The sequence below is a fragment of the Melopsittacus undulatus genome, chromosome 10 (assembly GCF_012275295.1).
Source record: "Melopsittacus undulatus isolate bMelUnd1 chromosome 10, bMelUnd1.mat.Z, whole genome shotgun sequence".
NCBI lineage: Eukaryota > Metazoa > Chordata > Aves > Psittaciformes > Psittaculidae > Melopsittacus > Melopsittacus undulatus.
Window position 1 is genome coordinate 2,019,064 of NC_047536.1, and position 23,321 is coordinate 2,042,384.

The 23,321-nt window shown below is 43.9% G+C and overlaps 1 protein-coding gene across 2 annotated transcripts in view; it reads right to left on the reverse strand.

Moving 5' to 3' along the window:
* Positions 1-23,321, reverse strand: part of SLIT3 (slit guidance ligand 3) — a 499,607-nt gene that overhangs the window by 28,028 nt on the left and 448,258 nt on the right. For both annotated transcript variants that reach the window (XM_034066703.1, XM_034066702.1), the window contains exons 29-31: positions 21,143-21,282; positions 8,232-8,325; positions 2,591-2,728 (exon numbers count right to left, since the gene is read on the reverse strand). In XM_034066703.1, the coding sequence (XP_033922594.1) occupies positions 2,591-2,728; positions 8,232-8,325; positions 21,143-21,282 (372 nt within the window). The remainder of the gene's footprint in view (positions 1-2,590; positions 2,729-8,231; positions 8,326-21,142; positions 21,283-23,321) is intronic.

A 23,321-nucleotide genomic window follows, 5' to 3' on the forward strand; every position in this document is an offset into this window, starting at 1 on the left:
AAGTCCATTCTGCCTGGTACAATCTCATTAATATCAGTAATCACTGCAGTTTCTTGCAGCAAACTATCCCAGTGGAGAACCCTGAAGCATGTACCCAACGGAGGAACAATGCTTTCCATCAGGCTCAGGAGTCCTAATGTGTGCTTCCCACCAAAGCAACCAGACAACATTGCTGTGAGGCTGGTTGCTAGAGGGAAGGGTTGACAAGTCAGGTCTCATTCAATGGGGCTCACTTTTCAGGAAGAAAGGGTGTTGCTGAGTGGTAAGGAAAGGTGCTGCGTGGAGCACACTATGCAAGAACAGGAGATGCTGAGATGGGAAAACAGGAGTGTGTGTGTTGGTACTATTGCTTTTAGAGGCTGTCACCAGGTGTGTCATTGTGCACAAGGCCCAACATGGTTGAGGAATACCTGCATGCCATTTGTTCAACTGTGCGAGGATGCAAGTTCTAACATCCTTGTAATGTGTGACTCCAAGTGGCTTTGACACAGAGCACAGTGACAACCACAACACTGCTTTAGCTCTATGCATATATTAAAACAGGGTAAGTACAGATAGCTAGGAGCTCAGTGCAAACTCATTGCTGGGAAATGATGCTTAGCCAAGAAACTTTATAAACCCTCATCTCAGGTCTCCCTGTTACCTTTGTCAGACCACCTCTTGTGCTCACTCCCTCTCATCAACACTCGCAGCCTTCAAATACTTGCCAAGTTATCGCCTTGCCACACAGTCTGAGGCTCACTTCCTGACCTCTTGAGTCTATAACCCTGAACAACACAAGGCTGAACTCTGTCAATCACCATCTTTGCAATTGCAATCTTAAGAGGGGGAAAAAGTAATCAGAACCCCCTTCAGAGCAGCAGGGTTTAAACTACAAAAGGCTGGAGTCATGGAAAGGATAATGAACAGAACGTATTTTGTTAGTAGGGTTTTAATCCTGAAATCAAACAAGATCAAGGGCTATTCTGCATGGAGAACACAAGGGCCTTCAGCTTGCTCTCTGCCTTGGCAGGGGAAGCCTGACAGTGCTCACTGCGATGTTTTCCTTCTAAATCACTCTTTCTCCCTTGCAACTTGCACAGGAAACTTAGGGAGGTAAAATGGACTAATGCAAACTAAGAAATCAAGCAGACCACAAGTTAATCCTAGATCTGTTGTTGACAGGCAGCAGGATTAGTTTGCTTGACCAAGCCTACCTTGTGCTATGAAGTGCTGTCTTAGTCTTGTGGTTGATTTTGGAGCCTCGTGTAGGAAGATGTTTCCTCTTAGAGGGCTTTTAGTGGGATGAAGGCCCCTCACCTGAGTGAGGGAGCAGACTGGGCTGCTACTGAAGTCCCTGCTGTGAGATAAGCCAACCAAGGGCACTGACTGCCAGCCGAGCTGCTTTGTACAGAGGAAGGGAACCAGATCAGTCTCCCACCTCCCCCTGCTGCTCTGCTCAACTGTCCCACAACTCAGAACACCTCTGACAACCACTGACCCTCACACTCATCACTGCTTGGTACTGACAGGCCTCAGAAATCAGTCTCCCAGTCACTACCATCTGTGGGCTCCTGAAGCTTTGAAAACTAGTTCTTCAACTCTAACAGATAACAATGAGCGTTTACAGTTCCGCTGTGGGACAGCCACTTGTTATCCTCCACAGTCACCAATCTGCAAGAACCCTGAGGCCACCGAAGGGATTGAATCAGAGAATGAAACATGGAGAAAAGTGCATGAATTTGCAGAACAGAGGTATCTGGTAGCCTGTAAATAACAAGTGTGATTCTGGGAAACCACGGGCTGACATCATGTTGCACATCAATGCCTGTTCAGGGAAGGCTGTCTGCTTTGCAGTAAAAATGTGTGTTGAGAGAGGAAAAAACCCAAAACCAGCAAGGATGAAAGCAGGAGGAATGAAAACAGTTGTAGATACAAAGCAGAGAAAATGATTTTTAAGGGTTCCTGTGATTTCTGCTTTGTCGAAACTGATCTTTTCAGGTACTCCCTTCTCTGTCTCACGTGTGTACTTCAAACATAGGAAAGGTTTAGCTGGAAGGAAGCCAGTATCAAGCCTCAGGCAATGATCAGTGAATCCATTTGGAGCAGCACACTTATCTTTGACAGACAGAGACATTTCCAGGAGTCAGATATATTGGCAGCTGCCAGAAGCAGAGGCTGGAAATTTACTGCCAAACTCGTGCTGAGCCCATCCAGCACCAGGTACAGAGATAGTGGCACAGAACCTCCAGCCTTCTGTTTTCTTGCAGCTAGGTTCATATATCTCATTTTATTATCCTTTGCTCACTCTCATGCATGCAGAGTTTATCTCTGTATCATTTCCATGAAGGTACTACCTAGTGTTTTACCAGGACTGCTGGGGTAGGCATGCAGACTAACACAGCACTGCATGAAAGGCTCTTTGCAAAGCAAGAACCATCCACCCCCTGCACTACACGAACTCCCTAAGACCTACTTCAAGATCTGAAGCACTGAGCCATCCATGTAGGACTGATGCTATATCTAAAGGCTGATCAGCACTGGTGATGACAACAGTTCAGGTGCCCCGTCAGTATAGAGGACAGTCTGGGAAGAGCTGACTCTCACGTACCTGAAGCCCTGAGGACAGATGCAGGTGTAGCCATTGACTGCATCTACGCAGACAGCTCCATGGTGACACTTATGGCCCACACAGTCATCATCATCTATTTCACAGTGTTTTCCACTGTAGCCTGGCAAACACTCACATCTGCAAGACCAGAACACGGCTGTTAATAGCTTGTTCCACCATTCACATTATCAGCACACACAAGTCCAGCACCGTCTGATCTGAAATGGAAAGGTGTTCGCAATTATTCCTGGAAACATTGAGCACAGTTCCTGCCATTAGCAATGCTCGAATCACTCCTGCCTGTCTGCAGCTGAGGTTCTGCAATCTGCTTACATCCAAGTTGAGCAAGGAAATATCATCCTACTGCTTATCTTCAGCCAGCTCTGCTGTGAAGGGTGATCATACAGTGCTCCCCTATTATACTAAAGATGACAACATCTTCCCTAACCTTACAGCCCCAATATTCTGCCACTGATGTCTCAGACTGTGATTTCACCATGTTTGCACAGTGGCGAGTGTCTGAGGTTGACCCTGTGCAGCTACACAGAGCATACTGAGGTTTCACCTTCCAAATAGAAACAATTTGTAAGCGCCATCAACCTCAGTAGATTTTAGGAAAAACCATCAGTTTTGAGATCACCACTGGTCTGCCATTCATTTGCATGGCACAGAACCATGGAATCAACTGGGTTGGAAAAGACCTTTAGGATCATCAAGTCCCACTTTTAAATAAACAGCAAATGGTGCTGCAACTATGGCAAGTTGCCTTTGAAGCCTGTCCTTTACCTGCTACTATGGGTTAATGCCATTCACAGGAATCACACAGTGGGATGTGCCCAAACCTGCAGACATTGTATTTTATCTAATTCTCCAGTTTGTTGTACGAAGGCTGCATCAGCATTTCTATTATAAGCCTTGCAGAAGTTTATACCCTGACAATAGAAAATACATCCCCAAGTCTGACTTGGAACAGATCTTGTGGGATTGCTGAACAGCCTCTTTCTGAATGTATAGTGAAGACAACGTTTAGTCATGAACACACTTCAGTCTATGAAACACGTTGTACTCCTCCCAGCTGGATGTTACTGCACATCTGGAAAACAAAAGGCACATCGCTCAGACCAAAACAAGGGAAGGGCTACAGTTAACTCCAGCAATAAAAAGAGGCCTGTGATGGAAGGGAAACGACATTATACAGTTGAGGAAGGTGGCATCAGGAGGGAAACTACTGCTCCACCAACCCATTCTGCTGGCCTCCTCCTCCTCCCTGCCAGAAACCTGGTGGGGTGAGTGCAGGAGGAGGTTTCTTATGGACCTTTCCTTGTGAACATGCTTTTCAGAGGAACAGGACACATGGGAGGTGATGAGGAAAGACTTGTACATTGCAGGCAGCGGTCACTGTGCTGATCTGGTTCTGACAGTGTGCTTTGGGTCCTGGCAGTTCCCCAGCTCATCGAGGCAAGGTCCTCAGTGTGCCAATGACCAGTGCAGGGCTGCCACAGCAGCAGGGCTTCAGCAACACCAAGCACTGGGAGGAATGTGACCTTCAGCCTCCATATCAAAACATGGCTTGTGACTGGCCAAAGAGGGAGAAACAGGGCAAAACCTGCAAAACCTGCATAATGTTATGTAGATGCACATGCTTGCTTTCTCCATTCTGCCCACAGGAGAGGCCCCCATCATGACCCTCTGCAGGCACAGGGTGCTGGATGGTCCAGCCCTGCACGTTTGAGTTGCTCTTTTACCCCTTGGTGGCTCAGGGAATACTGTGATTAACATAATGGAGATGACAAAAGAGAGCAAAAGAAAGCAAAACGTGTTCTTCCCCCAAGCCATAAGACACTGGTGATATTTTTTGGCAACGTTTTAGTCACACCTGCAAGCAAATAATGTCAATCAAAAGACTTTGCAGGGGGAATTGGCAGCATTAATCCTGTTGCTTTTTATTGATCCCTGCAGTCCTAATATAAAGTGATGTAATAATGAACGATGTGCAGATCGTTATTCAGAGCTGCCATGTATCAGTTTTATGATGTGTATTGGCTATCTCAGTAATGACAGAACCACCACTTTTCTCTGCAGGGCTGCAGTAAATCAGCATTTTAAGCTGTCAGGTAATAATTCCAAGCTTTAGAATAATAAAGTATATTTATACCATGCTCCAGCATCACTACAGTGAATGGAAAAACATGCTCCTTTCCTGAAGGGTTGTTTTTTTAAGTCATTTCATTGTGTTAAATGCAATTTTTTTTGTTGATTTTTGCTTTGTTTTCTTGTCTGGCATACAGAAAGCTGCTCTTCTTCTATAGTAACAGCACGATAAAGATGTGGAGGCTGGAAGTGAGGAAAGCCACCTGCAATTTTAGCTTCAAAAGCACAGTGTTCTGTGCAGCCAAACACACACTGAAATAGTCCAGTTTGCTTCCAAGCTTGGCTTTCTCTTTAGAAACATGGAATTCCTGTTGGGACAGTTATCTTTAGTGTGTCACATCTATGTGTGTGCCTGGAGGAAAGCAGATGAGAAGCTCAGCCCCAGGAGTGCATCACACAGCCTACTCCTCATGGAAACCCATGGACCTCCCCATTATGGCCTGGGAAGGTATGTTAGCTCCATCCCTATCCCACACAGTGCAGCAAGCAATGAAGTGAGGATCAGTAAAGTATGATGCAGTACAGAGGTGGCAAAGACTTTCATAGTCAAATCCTGGTAAGACAGAGATTGACGCCAGTAGATCAGTTATTTCCCAGTGACAACCTGACAGCAGTACACTGGACATCCTGTTTTCTGCTACAGCCTTGTAGTGATGACAACATTCCAAGGGAGTGCCTGAAACCATGTCTCATGGTATTTAAAATGCTGGCCTACCTGAAGGGGTTTCCATCTGCATGCATTCAATGTCTGTTGCATTAAAGCTGTGAATCATGGCTCCTATTGCAGGGCCAGAATGGAGTTTTCCTCCCCATACCGATAAATATGTGAGCCTGACTCACTGCATGTTGCACTGCACCACACTGTTACGTGCTGGATGTGTGGTCAGGAGATCAAACTGCTCTAGCCATCAGCAGCAACACAGCACTAGAGGTGGTTGTTTCCAGTGAGACCCAGCAGGCACCACACATCACTGCAGAAGCTGCTGCAATATCTCAGCCCATTTCTGAATGGTTTGGGGCAAATAAAGTATGAGAGGAAAAGCAACACATGGACAAATCCATGCTCAAAGCTGGCAGGCTCCCTCACCTCCAAGTCTGGCATGCAGGGAAGCAAAATGGGTCAGAAGGAATGAAATTCCAGATTTTTGGGTAGCATCCTATGAATAGCAGGAAGAGTAATGTGACAAACAGTAGCAGAAGATACTTACAAGCTGTTATTTAGGCTCTCCTCAGGGGTTAATGGCACCACTGTAAACACTTTTCTAGCAAGCAAGCAATAAAATAATGTCTTATCTATTCAAATTGTTTGGGTGACAGGTATGTAAATGTTTCCAGAAAGGGTAAAACCATTCAGGACCATGGCTGTCTCCATCCCTTCATACATCCAGCAACACAAGGTAATGTGAGTTACAAGCCTTTTCCTGGTAACATGATGTAGCTACCGGATTAGCTGAATGATGGATTAACTAGGAATGAAAGCTGGAAAGAACATCAGGGACTATTTATGTCCTGGTAACACATCTCCTTATGAAGCCCCTGTGCATCCTTTCAGAAACTATCCTAATGATTCCATAGTTCCATCTTCTTCAAAAGATGGAAATGTTTCTGTCTGGAGCGTTTTCCCCCCACAGAAAGGCCTGAGTTGTGCAGAGTGTCCAGCACAGACCCAGATGCTTTCCTGAGAGTCAGCAGCTCTGAGGTTTTGCTTCACTTCCTTTTCACTCTATGAAATGTTCTTCGGGTTGCATCAAAAGGAGCGTGACCAGCAGGTCAAAGGAGGTGATCCTGCCCCTCTGCTCTGCTCTCGTGAGACCTCACCTGGAGCATTGTGTGCAGTTCTGGTGTCCTCAACATAAAAAGGACATGGAACTGTTGGAACAAGTCCAGAGGAGGCCACGAGGATGCTCAGGGGCTGGAGCAGCTCCTGTATGGAGACAGGCTGAGAAAGTTGGGGCTGTTCAGCCTGGAGAAGAGAAGCTGCGTGGAGACCTCAGAGCAGCTTCCAGTGTCTGAAGGGGGCCTACAGGGATGCTGGAGAGGGACTATTCATTAGGGACTGTAGTGACAGGACAAGGGGTAACGGGTTCAAACTGAAACAGGGGAAGTTTAGATTGGATATAAGGAAGAAATTCTTCCCTGGGAGGGTGCTGAGGTACTGGAATGGGTTGCCCAGGGAAGCTGTGGCTGCCCCATCCCTGGCAGTGTTCAAGGCCAGGTTGGACACAGGGGCTTGGAGCAGCTGCTCCAGTGGAAGGTGCCCCTGCCCATGGCAGGGGCTGGAACTGGATGAGATTTAAGGTCTCTTCAACCCAAACCAGTTTCAGACTCTGGGTCACTTTACACTATTCTGAAGTGCCACTGGCTTCACAGGACATCCTCTGACCCCAACTGCAGGTCACGAGGAAGACCAAAGAGCATCACTCCCCTGGACAGCCAGTGTGCTGGGTTAGGTGCCCCATGCCAAAGCCATAGCCCTCTCTTCCAGGAGGAAACATGAGCACCATGAGTGCACTGGAATCATGCAAACAAGCACAGAATGTAGCTCACACTGCACTGAACTCTCTTGAATTGTCTTCCTTCCTTACTTCTGTGATTCAAAGGTCTTTTCCTGACAAGCTTTCCCCAAAGTTTGGCTTTTCATCAGCTATTTGCTAAATTGTTCTGTAATTCTGTCACCACACAAGTGATGAACACTGCTTTATGCATCCCTCAAAACACCGCAACCCCCACACCTCCAGGTGCTCTACTACCATTCAAACCACGAGGCTTTATTCTGCCCTGTGAAATGCAAATGCAAACCAGACTTCACAACATCAAGCATGAGCTGAGCAAGGCTTCTATGGCCAAGGAAGAACGTGGTTCCTGAGGGGGAGCCATTCAGTTCAGCTGCTTGCTGCTGCTGTCCAGGGCAGGATGTGTGGGGAAAGGAGCCCCACTGAGGCCAAGTGCACCTGAACACCTCCAGCCATCCTGAAGGCTACAGCTGAAGTGGGGACACAAGAGAGGACTCCTGACCTGCAGCTTTCTGCTCTGGCCACAAGTTTCTCTTTCACTTTTCAGTGGTTAGAATGGGGATTGGGATTTAACACTGAGCCAGTATGGGCTGAGCTGGTTTACATCAGTTAAAGCTCCTGTTACCCTGCCTGAACTGATGGACACCCAAAGGAACAGAAGGAAACTGTCTAATTTCTGATGCAGGACAAGACACTTTACAGTGACTGTTGCAGAAGTCCTTTTCCATGCTCACTTCCAGAGGACTTTCTCTGTGCTGGTGGTACTCCCATTATTCTCAAGTAAGACACAGAAAGCTATAAAAGTCTGTATGGTTGCACTGGAATTAAAATGTGTCATGGTCTGAAGTATAAACAGTCTTGAACTGTTTGTGTTAATTTGGATGATTTGTATCTTAAATTCGCTGCCAGTTCAGCCCTAGACAGGCCAATGGATGGATTTGCCCAGTGTATGGAGACCAGCATACACACATGCTTACCTGGTTCCTTTGTCCAGGGGAAGGCATTTGGACTCATGCTGGCATGGATTCAGATCAGGAACACAGTGGTTAATCACCTCATCACACAGCTCACCTGAGGAAGGAGAAAGCAACACAGCTTGAACAATCCTGAAGCAGCTCCAGCCATGATGGCAAAGGGATGGCAAAGCTCCCTAAATGTAAGCAGCTCAGTGGTTCAGCAGTAAGCAATGCTATTGCTTATGAAGGCACATGAGAATTCATTAAATTGAGCTCCTTTGACCTATAGCTGTTTCTATCACATGAATTTGAAAGGCTGGTACAAAATGCACTGACATACAAATTCCTCTTGCTGACAGAGGAAGGATCAAACGGGCAGTTCCTGACCCAGAACCTCTTCTATCTAACCAAGAGAGTGACACAGCAGTGAAGCTGCTTGTTAGATGCTGTGGTTTAAGCCCAGCTGGTTAAGTCAGAACCATGCAGCCACTCACTCACTCCCCCAGTTCTTCCTCCCCCCACTCCCAGGAGAACCCAAAACATTTAAACCCCACGGGTTGTGGTAAGAACAGTTTGGTAACTAAGGTACAACACAAACCCACTGCTGCTACCACCAATGATAATAATGATAAAGGACATAGCAAGGGAAGAGAATACAGCTACTCACCACCCGCTGACCAATACCCAACCAGTACTGGTCTGGGGCTTTCGGTAACTGCCCCCAGTTTATATAGTGGGCATGATGGGTATGGAATACCTCTTTGGTTAGTTTGGGTCAGGTGTCCTGGCTCTGCTTTCTCCTGACTTCCTGTGCACCTCCTCCCTGGCAGAGTATGAGACCCAAAAAGCCCTTGGCCAGAGTAAACATTACTGAGCACCAGCTAAAAACACTGGTGTGTTATCAGGATTGTTCTCAGGCTGAATCCAAAGAGTGCAGCCCTGCACCAGCTACTAAGGAGAGAAATGACTGCTACTGCTGAACCCAGCACATTACACCATAATATTTTCACACTGAAACATGTTTTAGCCGTAGTTACTGCTCTGCCAAAGAAGCTGGTTGGACATCAATCTGGAAAAGCACAACAACCCACAAGCCTTCCCCCAAAACCTCTGCGACTCTCAGTAATAGGAACCAGCTTTAGGACTGCTTGCAATTAGGGAGCATTCAGTATTTGTAAGACAAGTACTAGCCCTATTGTGCTCACAGGGGATGATGTCTGCTCAGAAAAGAATCCATCATATGTGAGCTCAGCTCAGCTGTTTCGAGGTATGGTGTGCTACATGCTATGCACCTCCCTGGATTTGTATACATGTAATAATTAATAGTTGTAGAAGGTTCAAACCCAGATAGTTTATTTAAATACCATCCTTCTTGCAGTCCTAAATTATTAGGTCACACTTCAGTACCCCAGGATTTGAGATCCAGCCAAAGACCACAGGAATCTTTGCCTTCCCAAGAAACCTTCCCCGCACCTCCCAAAGCCTTGCAGGAAAAGCAAAACCAGGTACTCTGAACACGGAAACAGCCATAAGCTACAGTCTGAAGTCCCCTGTGCAGCTATCACAAAACCCCATCTGCAGGGTTTCAAGGTTAGGTGTATTTTGTGCCTGTACATGACACATACCATCACATGAGCAACACACCATGCGGCTAATGCGGGGAAAAGGGTAATGTGGGAGGTGCTGGAGGCCTGGCAGCATTTAACAGGGTTTTCATGAAGCTGCAGCTCCACCTGCCTTGGGAAAAACTCCACTTTCAAAAGTCCTTGTCTTTGTGAATGTACTGGATACACAGGAACAGTCGGACACACACAAGCCAAACAACCCCCAAAGATCGCAATTCAGATGGAAACTGCAAATCAGAACCATTTGTCTTCTAACAGTGATCTGGCAGGGATAATGGAGAGCACAGTTTGGAGGCTGGCTCTGGTGGTGACAGGTATGGTTTAAGTTTTTAACACCCCCAGCTCACTCCTTCTGGTTATTTCCTCCACATCTCTGGCCTCCCTTCAGTATGAGCCACACATCTCTTTATTAGACTCTTCATATTAGAATGGAAGTACAATGTGCATTTGCAGAAATGACTCTTATGTTTTAGTTGCTGTCTCTAACATACCTGCTTTTGAGAGTTGTGAAGCATTAGTGAGAAAGTGGAGCAAGAATACAAGTCCATGAAGCATGAGAGAGGGTACTACCAACATAAACCCTGTATTCATGTACCATACATACCCTCATTACTCTTTCTGGGCTGGGTTTGGCAATACCATGGCAGGGCAATCTGCAGTGGACAGTTTATCGCTCACAGTATCAGTTATAGGACAACTAACTCCATCTGGAGCCACAGAATCCCTGGAAGCCACCACTATTACATACATACTACATATTACATACTACCAAGTATTTTTACAGCCCCGAACAAGTCTTGGGCAAATGTAATGAATGTATCCAGCTCAGGAAGGGGGACATGCCAACATGCCAAGGAAACTGAATGCTGCAGATTCATGGGAACCAAGGCAACCTCATTCACTGAGTTTGACATTTGCCACTGTGTTTTGTTCCTCCACAAAAGCAACTAAAGATGTTCAGGTCTCACAGACATGAACACAGCTGTCACTGGGGACAGCTATTAGCACCTTGAGGTGGCAGAACAGGGTACAGGTCTATCTAGTAAGCAATTCCCAAACCCACGCTCCACCAACCCTCCTGAATGCTAACAAAGCGACTTCCTCGGCCTTTGGGCATGAACACGAGCAGGTCAGAACCTGGTATTCCTCATGTCCCCTGTGTGCTATGAACCTCATGTGAAAATAAGCATGGAAAAAAGCAACTGATTAGTGACATTAAAAGGCCTCAGTGATCTAAAGCTGGAAGTATTTTTGGAAGACCATTTAATGAGTGTGGACAGATGCCTTAAACCATCACTAAAAATGGTCAATACATACTTTTGAAGTTCTTTTTTTGCTTTTTTTATTTGGTTGTTTCAAAAAAAGGAACAGGCTTAAAAGAAACCAGTTTCATAAACTCTCAAAGGAAACCGTAATTCTTCTTAAAGTATTCCCCTCAAAAGCCTTGACAAGTGCTTCGAGATCCAGTAAAAATCTCCCCAAATGTCAAATATTATGACTCACTGTGTCATGCTGAAGGCACCACTATCAGAATGTAGGAATTCTAGGCTAGGTACCAAACACAGCATCCAAAAAACTTATCATTTTTCATGCAAAACTTGGAACATGTAAGGATCCTTCCTGTTATTTTCCCCATCTATCACTCATTAGGGAAGCTCACTTGGGAATGCCTTGCAACCAGAGCAGCCTCATCTCAGGGAGAAAATTCTTCTTGATAGATGGTTTCAGGCTCCCCCAACATGCACTAAATGCTGCAGAAAGCAAGCCAGGGAAATAAAACACTTTGTCTGCAAAGCAAAACCCAAGGCACCAGCTATGCACAGACCTTCTCCTATTTTATTCACTCGGAGAATATCTGGGCCAAATAAATCTACCCTCAGACCTGAAAGTGCAATAATCATTGGTCACTTTAATGTCAGTATCTGAGGGAAAATCTGATCCTCTTTTCTTTGGAGTGACACAGGGCTGCTTCTCTGTGCAGCAATGAAAGGCCCAGTCCAAATTCCTCATTGGATAGCTATGTGAACCTAAACCCAAACTGGACATTAATCTTAGGCCAACTCTAGCAGCACTGACTCTCTCTGTGGAAAATATCTGCCCACTCTAAAACACCCAGAAAACTTCAGTGTAATGCCTTCCCAAAGGCAGAAAACAGCCCAGCTGCCTTATTTTCCTCTCTCCTACATATTCTCATATCAGACCTCCAACTTGGGTACACGAGGGTTTCTGAAGGGGCTATATCAAAGTCAGCAAAATGACAACTCTATCTCTTTTCTAATCAGTTAAGCATTTTTTCATCCCAAGTAATGTATTTTCTTTCATCAAGGCACTCTTACTCTGGTTCAAGGCCAGGTTGGACAGAGCCTTGGGTGACATAGTCTATTGTGAGGTGTCCCTGCTCATGGCAGAGGGTTGGAAGTGGATGATCTTAAGGTCCTTTCCAACCCTAACTATTCTATGATTCTGTGATTCATCAAAGCCCAAGAAAATAGATTATAACATGCAATGCACCCCACCAAAGAACAGGTCAAGACTAGGTCAGATTCACAAGAGAAAAGCAGTTTATGCTGTCAGATTTTACTCTTCTTAATAGCTGGACATATTGGGTCACTAATGTTGTGTGGTATGTAGAACATGCAGAGGTACCTTTATGAGGATAGGCACATCCTCAGCTCTGCGAGCACTGCATTTCAAGCTTCTTAAGGCTGGTGGCAGTGTGCTGGTCATTAGTGCTTCTTTAGGAGAAGGAAGCATTAGACACACGAAGAAAGCAGTGTGATCTACCACAAAACATGCAGCTCTCAGGTGAGAACCAGATTGTGCTGGCAGGTAGAATACTATGAGTGATGTCCCAGGAAAAGAAACAGGAGAGAGAAAACCCCCAGACATTATTAAAGCTCTTTGGCCTCTCTGAGCCTGCCTCCCTCATCCCCTTCACCAGCACTGGTAAAAGAACACAGCAAAACATTATGATTTTGTTTCTTTGTGTCATGCAGCATTTTCCTGGTCTTATTTTGTCAGCAAAATCATGAATTTCATGGGGTTTCACATTCACCTCTCACAGGGCTCACTGCTTGTGAAGAGCTGCCAAGAAACAGGCTTGGGCTTTTCTGTAGCCTTCCGCATGCCTCAGAAGGAAGCCAAAACAACAATAGAGCAATAAAGATGACTTTTACACACAGTTTAATAATCATCTTTCTTTTTTCCATTCTGTGCTGTCATGAGAGCTATTTATTTCATGACACATTAGACTTTTAAAACTAGGGTCCAACTTACACTATTTCTCCTTAATCAGTAAAGGAGAGATTGGATGCAGTGATCCTATTTTACTTAGTTATCCGTAAGTAAAGCTGCAGCTCTGAAAAGACAACCTAGACCACCACCACTTTGCAACCAATGAGTTCAATAGTTCTTCTCTTGTTTCACATGTCAGTTGGGGGATACTTTGGTCTCTCAGTTCAGAATATACATGAAATAACAGATAAAGGAACACAGGAAATAGTCTCATCCTTAGCGTGAGCAGCTTTTGCAGGGCCTGGAAGGCTTAAAGCAAAAATGCTGTCAAGAGTTTCACAATAGTACTTGAGAAAAGGAAAGTGTTTCCAGTGAAGAAAGGATAAAGGAAGCCTGGCCTTTATCCACAGAGGAAACTTCTACAGCCTGCACTGGGAGAAGATACATATTGGAATGGTCAAATGCTATGTTGCAATTTGCTGAATTTTGCCAGGTAAGTCAGAATGGAATCTTCTTTTTTAACACTCATAAAAAACAATGCACTGTTTTTATCGCAAGAGATTACTCATTTTATATCTAACAACTTGCATCAGAAGAAAATGGAGTTTGCAGTTTGTTTTCCTCTTCTCTCTTTCCAGCTATGAAAAAGAAGTCAGTGCCAACTGGAAATCTCAGAACACCGAACCTAAAACTGGCTGAGTGGAACAGACATAGGATGTTCACCAAGAACACACTTCAGTGAGGAACGCTGTTGATGTTTGATGCAGAATATTTGAGGTTCGTCTTGGAAAATAATAAAACATATTTTCCTTCCAAACTGTTTCAATTTGCAATGAAGAAAATTCAGTGATTTTCAGTAGCAAATGTACTCAGAGGCCATGTTAGACCCCAAAATGTACATCACCTGCATTGCACTGTAGCATGATCCTTCTGCATCATTGATGACGCTTGCTCTTGCTCGCTGAAGACTGCCCACAACGCTTGGTAGGCAAAGAACCAAAAGTTATTTTAGGCTTTTTATTTTGTCCTAATGCTTTAAAAATTCAGACCTGAGTTTTCATGTATCAGGTTTTGGCCTCTTTAAGTAGGAACCTTGAGTTGGACTCTCCACGGGGATTCCCAATGTGGCTTGGTTTTTAGAATTAAGGATACCTCTAATCTTGAGGTTAAGCAAAGGGATAATGGATTAAACAACAAAATCTAGGAGAGAAATAAGGAGATAATTCACTCTTTCTGAATCTCAAAGAAGGAATTAAGTTCAGTTCTACACAATACAAAAGGATGAAAACACATTCAACATCACAAACACACATCACCACAGTGTGTAAAACATGCAGTGAACCAGACCATTTCCAATGCTCTTACAAGGTGCTAACCTGCATGTAGCATTATCCCTCAGGATGACTGGAAGAGATCTTCATTTTGCTGGACCCCCTACATTTCTGAGCCATATTATTTCATATAGATGTTTTCCATTATGTGATTTGTCTGGAATATGTCTGGAATTTGTCTGGAATCTTCTGGGACCAATTCAGTTATTCATGCAATCTAGTACATCCAGCCACATCTGAGATACCAGATATTTTTGGAGCCATCCTTTCCAGGCTGGCAGACAGGACACTGGACACACTGTAGACTCATGCTGGTCTGACTGGGGGAGTGGGGAATGGCAGCTGTGGCCTGTTCAATAGAGGTCTCTGGAGAATGTTTTATATGCAATAAGACGTACTCATTTCCTCCTGGCAGTTCTAACACCATAGAATCACAGAATCAACCAGGTTGGAAAAGACTTTTAAGACCACCAAGTCCATCCATTCCTCCAGGACTGCCAAGTTCACCACTAAACCATGTCACTAAGGGCCTTGTCTACACATTTTATCATGGTGTTAGAGTGCTGAATACACTGTCTATAGGTGAACTCTGTTCCTTCCAGCTTTATTAACTATGCGTTAGGCACCACCTGCCAGTAAGCAGGTAGTACTGGGCTTGTGGTTAACTTCTAATCCTCTGATGTGTTTCTTCACAGATTGGATCTAATGAATCGTGAATCCCATTTGAGGATGACATTCGTGCCACCCATCCTATAAGACAGCAGTAGCTGACATTCCATTTTCCTAAGGAAAATGTGGTGAACAGAGAACTTCTCCAATATATCTGGTTCCCCAAACACGACACATTCAATTTTACAAGTGGGAATATGACCAGAGAGGAAATCCTGGAGCAGAGACCCCAACATGACAGGACACCCACACTGAGACTAAAGACTGGCTGCAGCACTGCCAGTTACTGTGCTATTTCCTTCTTCCGCCCCAGCACAGAGTCCAATCTGATAGCAATGGTATGTAGTTCTCTCTTATATAAAACAGGGCTGGAAATGGGTTTAGGCTCTCAAACAAAGCTCAAAACTTCCAGCTCTTCCAGCACTTCTCATTCATAGATATACAAGTGGGAAATGTGGGAGCCTTTTTCTGCACAGAAAGCAAACACACTTCACGTTTGCCAAGTAACGAGAACTGAGAAACTTCCATGTAAGGCAGAACTCCTCCGAATAAAAGGAAGAAAATCCACTCAACTTTGACCACAATTTTCTCCATTTGTCTCAAGGAAATTACAGCTAAAGTTTCAACATTTTAAAGGAGGTTGATAGTTAAATGCTTGTTTAAGCCTTCAGTGCTTATTAGGCAGTCCATACCCTTGCGGAACCACAGGGCTGAACCACACTACCTAAAAGCTTCCTGTTCCTATAGCACGCATGTAGCTAAAAACTCCCAAGGGGGAAAACCCAACCTACAGTGCTGCTTCAGCCTCACTCAGCTGGCACTGGTGCCCACTGGTGACCGCTGCACATCCAGCAATGGTTAGTGATGGGAAAGCTCCAGCAAAGGGTGTCAGCCACAACTTCTTTCTTCCAGAGCTGTTTGGCTTTACTGAGTGCTTGGCTTTGACCATGCAACATTACCACAATCAGATACAGCACAAAAAGGGACCATAATCACTACCAGTGAATAGTGTTGTGCCTAAAAGGAGCATAACTGCAGAAATCTCAGATACCATCTACCACAGGACACCACAAGGTCCCCTAAGGTAAAACAGATCTTAGCCTTCTCTTCCAAACACATAAACCCAGAAATAGTTTCTAGCTTTTCTTCCTGAGAGATACATTTTTCCTTCAAAATGTGATACAAACTGCTTACAGCTTTTTCCCAGGGACACTAACTATTTTCAACCACTTGCTTCCAGCTCTCCCTGCCATGGAATGCCATGTATTTTAGAAAAGGCCTATTTTCAGTAGTAGAAGCCACTGTCTATTTCTTTTTAGGTTCCAGAACAAAGAAGTGTGGCTGCTTGCTGAGGCTTTATAGGATCCTTAGCAAACCCTGAATATTTCCTGATTTGTTTTGTGTGTAAGCACTACATATGTCTGCATCTGGCTAAAATCAAACACATAGGAGGAAGGAAAAGCCACAGCAAACAAACAAGACAAAACAGACTATTAAGTAAAGCATAAAGCCATTCAAAGTACATGTTTGGTACAGCCCATTTGGCCCCCTCTTCAAGTGAAAGCACAGAGGATAGTGAGGCTGAAGAGGGGATCTCTTTTTGGAGGTGTGAAACTGTACATGAACTGGAAGCAAAACAGTGGCTCTCAAGACAGTAATGAATAGAAAACAGGAATGCAAAGGAAAAATTGTATGGATTTTGTCCTATGTTTCTAATGACAAAGTAGGGAGACAGCAGAGTGTTTATATCATCATCTGGAGATGGGCCATGTTAAAGCCCAAAAGATAGAAATGGGAAAAAACCAACAAGAATGAGGGTGACTGATCTAAGCTCATAGTTTTTACTTTCGATGTCCTGTAGATGCTTGGGTTTTAAGAGAAGGAAAGCCTATAAAACTGTAAGGAGAAGCTGTAATCCATCAAAGGGTACAACCAGGTTGTAAACCAGCCCCCGGGCTGCTCAGGCTTTAGAGCTGGCAGGACTTTGGGTACACAGTTATCCTGCAGGAAATATGTATGTCTAATTTAGCCTCAGGATTAAAATAACCAGTTGGAAAGAGGGGAAAAAAAGACATTGGCTTACAATAAAAGCCATCAGGACTCTGCTACACAGCATGAGTATCAGTCTGATTACATAAAACCAGGCAACAAGCATTGAAAATACTGACTTCAGGAACTGTGAGGAAACCTGGTGGTGCAGGTCAGGGCTTGAATCTTCCTTTATGGCCATCAGCTCTCTGCCTGTCCTCCCTCTCAGCTTCATGGAATCCGTTTGTGTTCCCACATTGTTTTAAGGGAGTAGCTGGAAAGCCGCTAGGAAGGAGGTTATTGTGAGTGCGGGCTGGGTTTGGTGTGTGGGTGGGTGGTTTGGGGTTCTGTTTAAATGAAAGTGAAATGGAGCTGGAGTGTGGGAAATTCCTTCCCTCAGCAGTCACTTCACAAATGGGCCATTTTTCATCTCCTTGAGTGGGGGAAAAGACTGTCACAGAATGTTAAAGGAAAACACTGCAAAAAGTTATCAATTGAAGAAAGATCTTTGGCTTTCGTTGTTCCAAGCAGTGAAAGCAAAACTTCATTATTTGAGATATCGTTTCCTAAAAAGGCTATAACAAGTAAAACTCGTCAGACAGAGATAAAGCAGGAAAATACTAAGGTATGGAAAAAACCAAACCCTGGATGCTGCAACTGTTAACAGTCAACAGTTTCAACACATGCATTTTTAATTTGCATTTCATTTAGGAGCATAAGATTTTCTATCATCATTTAACCATTTGCCAACTAAACCGAAGGGAATCGCAAGTATTTCTTAAACACCACCACACATACATGCTCTTGGATCTTCTTCCTCCTTGTATTCAGAGTATTCTTTGTATGAAAACATACATTAATTCCATACATGCAGTGTTTACAGTAATATCATTGCAGTCTTACCAGCATCATGGCATCCACAACTGTAAGAGTGATGAGGGATTCACACTACCTACGTCAAAGTGCTCCTAGAGCCTGCCTGCCTCTACAGTCAAGAAAAGAAGGAATCTGCAATAGCTGAGCTGGACATTTCTAACCAACAGCCTGGATGTTACTCAAAACATCACAGATCATCAGCACAGAATCATCGAGTCTGATCTCCAATGTAATGTAGGCCGTTCTTGAACTAACTTGTGCTTTAACTACAGCATCTGCTGAGAAATACAGTTTGCATTGAGAACCAACAACTCTTGTACAACTACACCGGTAAACATGGATTCTCTGGATCTGTTCAGCCATAAAGCCCATGTTCACCAAAGAACCTTCTAAAGAAACTTCTATTCTCCATACATGTGTTTGCTCTGACTGCCTATACTTTGTTAAGCCAAGTAAGAATTTTTCCAAGACCTACTTTTAATCCCCCAATGTTTTTCTATCTTTCACCTCTAATCTTCTTTCTCATCTCTCAACCCACTCCTTGAATTCTCAACACCAGAACAGAGTATAGTATTTGGGCACAACATAAAGAGATACGACCTATATTTTCTTACTAGATACACCCTGCCTATGGATATCACTGCACTTTTAGGTGAAGTGTCACACTGGGAGCTCATTGTCCCCCTTCCCTGTAGTTCTCTCCATCACCCATCCTTTGTCCATCTAAATACAGCTAAAATCCGTGCACTTGGCAGCTCTGAAGCTAACACAATATTTAGCACAGTCAGCTCCTGAGAGGGAGGCATGTACCTCCTGCACCTTTCTGAGCACAGGAATAAGTATTCCTGACCCCTACAGTGACCCACTTTCTCTCTGAAACGTTAGCATTCAATGTTCTTCACATATTCAACACAATATTAAAGTCATCTGCACCTACCCTGTTTTTTTAAGATACTGCCATAGTAGCTTCATGAATTCCTTCCGTATAAAGAGGTTTAAAGAGAGTATATAAAGAGATGCCCTGAATGTCACAGGAGACTACAGTCAAACTCTGTGGTCAACAGATCCTTCTCTTTTCAGGTCAGGCACATAAATCCTTTGTGTTTTTTCACGACTTGCTTATGTACTGCCAAGGAATTTGCTTAGCTGCTGTTCATTCAATCAAGTCACTTCAGATAATGTCCAGTTTCTTGTCTTCGGATTCAACTCTTAGAGGACCCTCAAAACCACAGCTCAGACTGACTTGGCTGGTATGCAATTTATGTTTGGCTGATGGCTTATATTCTTCCAACCATTTCATGCTGTTCCCTGCCTTTCTGTCCAGAGAGGTTCAGGTGTACCTCTGATGGGTATTTCATCACAGCCAGCTGAGTCCTTCCCAGTGACTGATCAGGTGTGATGAAATATCCCCCTCCAGAATGGAGGTAAAACAGGTTAAGGCAATCCTTTCATCACCAAACTCTTCCAATTTTTAAGCAACATAATCTATTGTAATCCTTCAGGATTTCACTTATGATTTACATTATGTTTTCCAGAAGTAATTCCTGCTCTTCTTCAACAATTCAGTTTGCCTCAACTGTAGTCAGAACCATTGCCTGCACTGTGATAAACAAATGCTTATTGCATGCTATATCCAGTTGTGTGTATCTCACATCGCAAGACTGAGATTTAGTATTTGCCAAACTCCTGCTAATAGGCATAAGCAGAGGATGGGTAATATTCAGGGGAAAATAAAAAGAGCTAAAAGTTGATTAAAAAGGATTTCAAACCTGATCATGAATTATCATATGAGTCCTCTGGTCCCTGCCCACACCTCCACTGCAACATGTTAAAAGGAAAGTGCATTTGCATATGTACTGCATTCAGTCCCTTACTAGATATGTGTTTTCTTGGCAAATTCAGGGCAAACATATTTCCTCTTGTAAATGTAAAGACTCCTCCTCCTTGTGTAGAGTTTTATTGGAAACCACCCAGGAGCAGCTCGTATAAACAGTGCACAAGTAAGCACAATGGGCTCAACATCCTATAAGCAAAATGCTCTACTCTGCTAAGCTGAAGTTTTTCAGGTTTTTTGGCAGAAATATCATTTGAGAACTCCAATAAATGTACATTCAAGTCATAAGGCTTTTCTCAGCTCAAGATTTACATGGGCCCCCTTTGTATCAGCCACAGAAGTATTTTAAGAGTTTGGAAATTCTAGAAGCTTTCCTCCTGCCTTACTCAGCCACTCAAGCTTGATTCTCATTAAATCCCCTGACATGTAATATATTCCAGGGTACAAGAAGCCCTTCATTACTTCTCCATGCTTAGAAGGTAATAAACTCATTTCAAAGGGTGGAAGTAGGAACTATTGCAGGTGTTTCCTTACCGCTCCATGCTGAGCCAGGAAGGCCATGCTAACACGGTTTGAATAAGTCAATGGTGTGCTCCAGTGATGACTTGAGAAAAAGCATTTTTAGGTTTCAGTTAAGAGGGTTTCTGCTCTAGCAGAAGGTTTAGGAAGGAATTTATCTGAAATGCAGAATGGGCTCTGGAGTTACAGATTCCATTTCAGTTACCAACTTCTGTCACTGTGGACTGAACACACCTGCTGAGCTACAACTGAGCCCACAGTTTCTTACACAGCCTTTGCTCTTCCACTGGTGAAATGGAGATAATGAACTCAAACAGCACACTGTCAGCTCATTTTCTTTAATAACTAAATAAAGAGGAAGAAAAAAGGGTAGGGAATGTGTCTTGAGGTCTCAGGTGAAAGCCATGCCCCAAAAGCTTTTCTCCTACCATAATTTAAACAGGAACTATCTCTGCTTTCCAAGATTCAGAACAGATGCACATATATCAATCTCTGCTCAGTACTGGGAGTATTTCTGAAACACATTTAGAGACTGTGTGTGCAGAAGTACAGGTACCTCTGACACCTTCAACTTCATTACTTCTTACTGCCTTTTACAGTGAGGCATTGGTATTTTGACTCACAACTAAGTGGCCATGTTTGCGAGCATGTGTATCACAATACTGGTAAACTAAAACCCTTCCAGTAAGGCATCCAGGTTGCTTTAAAATGGGACTAGATTCTTGGTTATTTATGCACTCTTGGACAATGTAAATGTGTGTTTGGTCCCTTCTCCTCACGGATTCCTGTTCTTTTTTGGTTGTGGCTCCCTCTTACCTGTGTAGTTAGGAGGGCAGATACAGACATAGTTGTTGATCCCATCCACACATGTAGAGTTATTCTCACAGTCATTATCCTCGCAGTCATCTGGGTTTATTTCACACCTCTCCCCCTCATACCCAAGCAGACAAGAACAGCTTTGGAGAAAGAAAGAAGATAATCTAAGTTAGCATGGCTCAGAAGGGGCAGCAGGTTTGAGGTATACAACCAAAATTAAAACATATAGTAGTGAGTTGCTGGAGCCAAATTCACTGCTGCTGTGCAGTACAGAGCACTTTAACCCACTGTGTTTTGTGAAGGATGCAGCCTGATGGTTCATGGGGTCATGTAATCATTTACATGAGACATAAAAGCAGCAGCAGGAGACAGCCTCTGTGATGCTTCCCTTTGCCAACTCTGTTGATAACACTAGCTCTGAGTTGAAATGAGCAACTCCAGGGTAAGAGAGTAAACACCACAATGTTCAAATCCTTGCCTTCTCTGTTAGTGTTTTGGGAGTGTGTGGATTCTTGCCTACCAAGGACTCCACAATCACAGGGTAACTTAGCAGCTTTTAGATAGCTCACTCTTTGAAGAACAGTGGCTCGAATTGAGTTTACAGTCATAACATTCTCTTCTCTTTACACTTTGTCACTTGTCCAAGCAAGAAAAGGTTGGGACTGACTGCTTTTACAAGTGCAAGAAGGTTTCAGTACTGCTGCAGCTCCTCCAACATCAGTTTGCAGAAGAGCTGATGATGTCTAGGTAATTCAGCTAAAACACAAACAAACAATGGTTCTGTGAGGATGTGGACACGACTGAAGAGTAATGACACCAAGTATTTTCTCTCACAAGCCTGAGATATATGGTCCCTAGAGGGAGGGTAAGAAACTAAGTGGCTGAGGAATGACTTCTTTTCTATCTCCGTTTCATCTCTAGATCTAAGAGTTCTGGTTGCTAAGAGAACCTTTATATTTTGAACTAGCTGTAAGTGATGAAGAGGTGGAGGCCACCGTTTCCTAAAAGGGAGTCTAAAAACACATGTTAAGTGCTCCAGTCATTTCAGTGGCTTCTAGGAAGCCAGTAATGACATTTGAAGTGTGGGATTGCCAGTACTGGTGCTCACTAGTCACAGAAAAGGGGGGGATGTGTGGAAGAAAAGGGTCGTTTTGAGTCTCAGTCCAAACTACACATTCACTCAGCTTTTCCTTTCCTTTCCCATGCAAGTTCTGGTGGCAGAAAATGAACTGAACAAATGTAAAGCACTATTGACTGATGAGGATGAAAACCAGAAAGCACCAATGCCGTCACAGTAACTGCCATCCACTGCTTTCTGAAACCAGGGGCATTTCCCATGCAGAGATAGCTGCAGGGCACTTCTTGTTCAACTCAGATGGACACGGTGGACATAAGGTGGTTAGCCCTCTTTCTGTAGGTGTCATGGAGTTGGGAATGCCCTGAATAAATAGGAGCTTTTCAGAATGTGTGAATGATTGCTCTCAGCATGACATTTGCTTCTCTGCCTCCTGTGTGCCACAGACTGAGCAGAGTGCAGGGACTCCCAAAGGAAGGATGGAGAGGGCTCTCCATCTACATTCAGTACATCCTAGGGTGGACCCTGAGGATAAGTTTGATTCCTTACGGTATGTGCAACCTCAGAAACTAAGGGAATAACAAAGAGGAGTTAAAAAGGGCAGGGAATGTGTCTTCAGCCAGCACAACAGTAAGATCTTGTACATGGGTACAAAACAGGCATAGAGGTCACATGCTAACAGTCATCTTCATTCAGTTCTTCAGGGACACTCCCAGGTCATGAGAGTTAGAAAACCTTCACTATGAATAACCAAAACCAAACTGCTCAAATAAATCCAATTTAGGACACAATAAATCAATAAGGAATATTTTCTTTTCCTGTCTGAAGCTCATTATTGCTAACAAAATATGCCCTCTTGCTGACCCTGCAATGATCCAGAGGATCACAGGAGGCAGATAAGGAAGAAGAGCTGGTACACCATCTTCTGTGTCAATACAGCTGTGAGGGAGGGGGTTAAAGACATCTAATTAAATACAGTGACACATTCATCATGTCTCCCTTTTCGATTACAAAACCCCATTTTCAGGGGTTTATAACTCAGCCATAAAAATATGCTCCAGGCTGTAACTTGGCATCCAAGGGCCCAGTTTGGGAGCACAAATT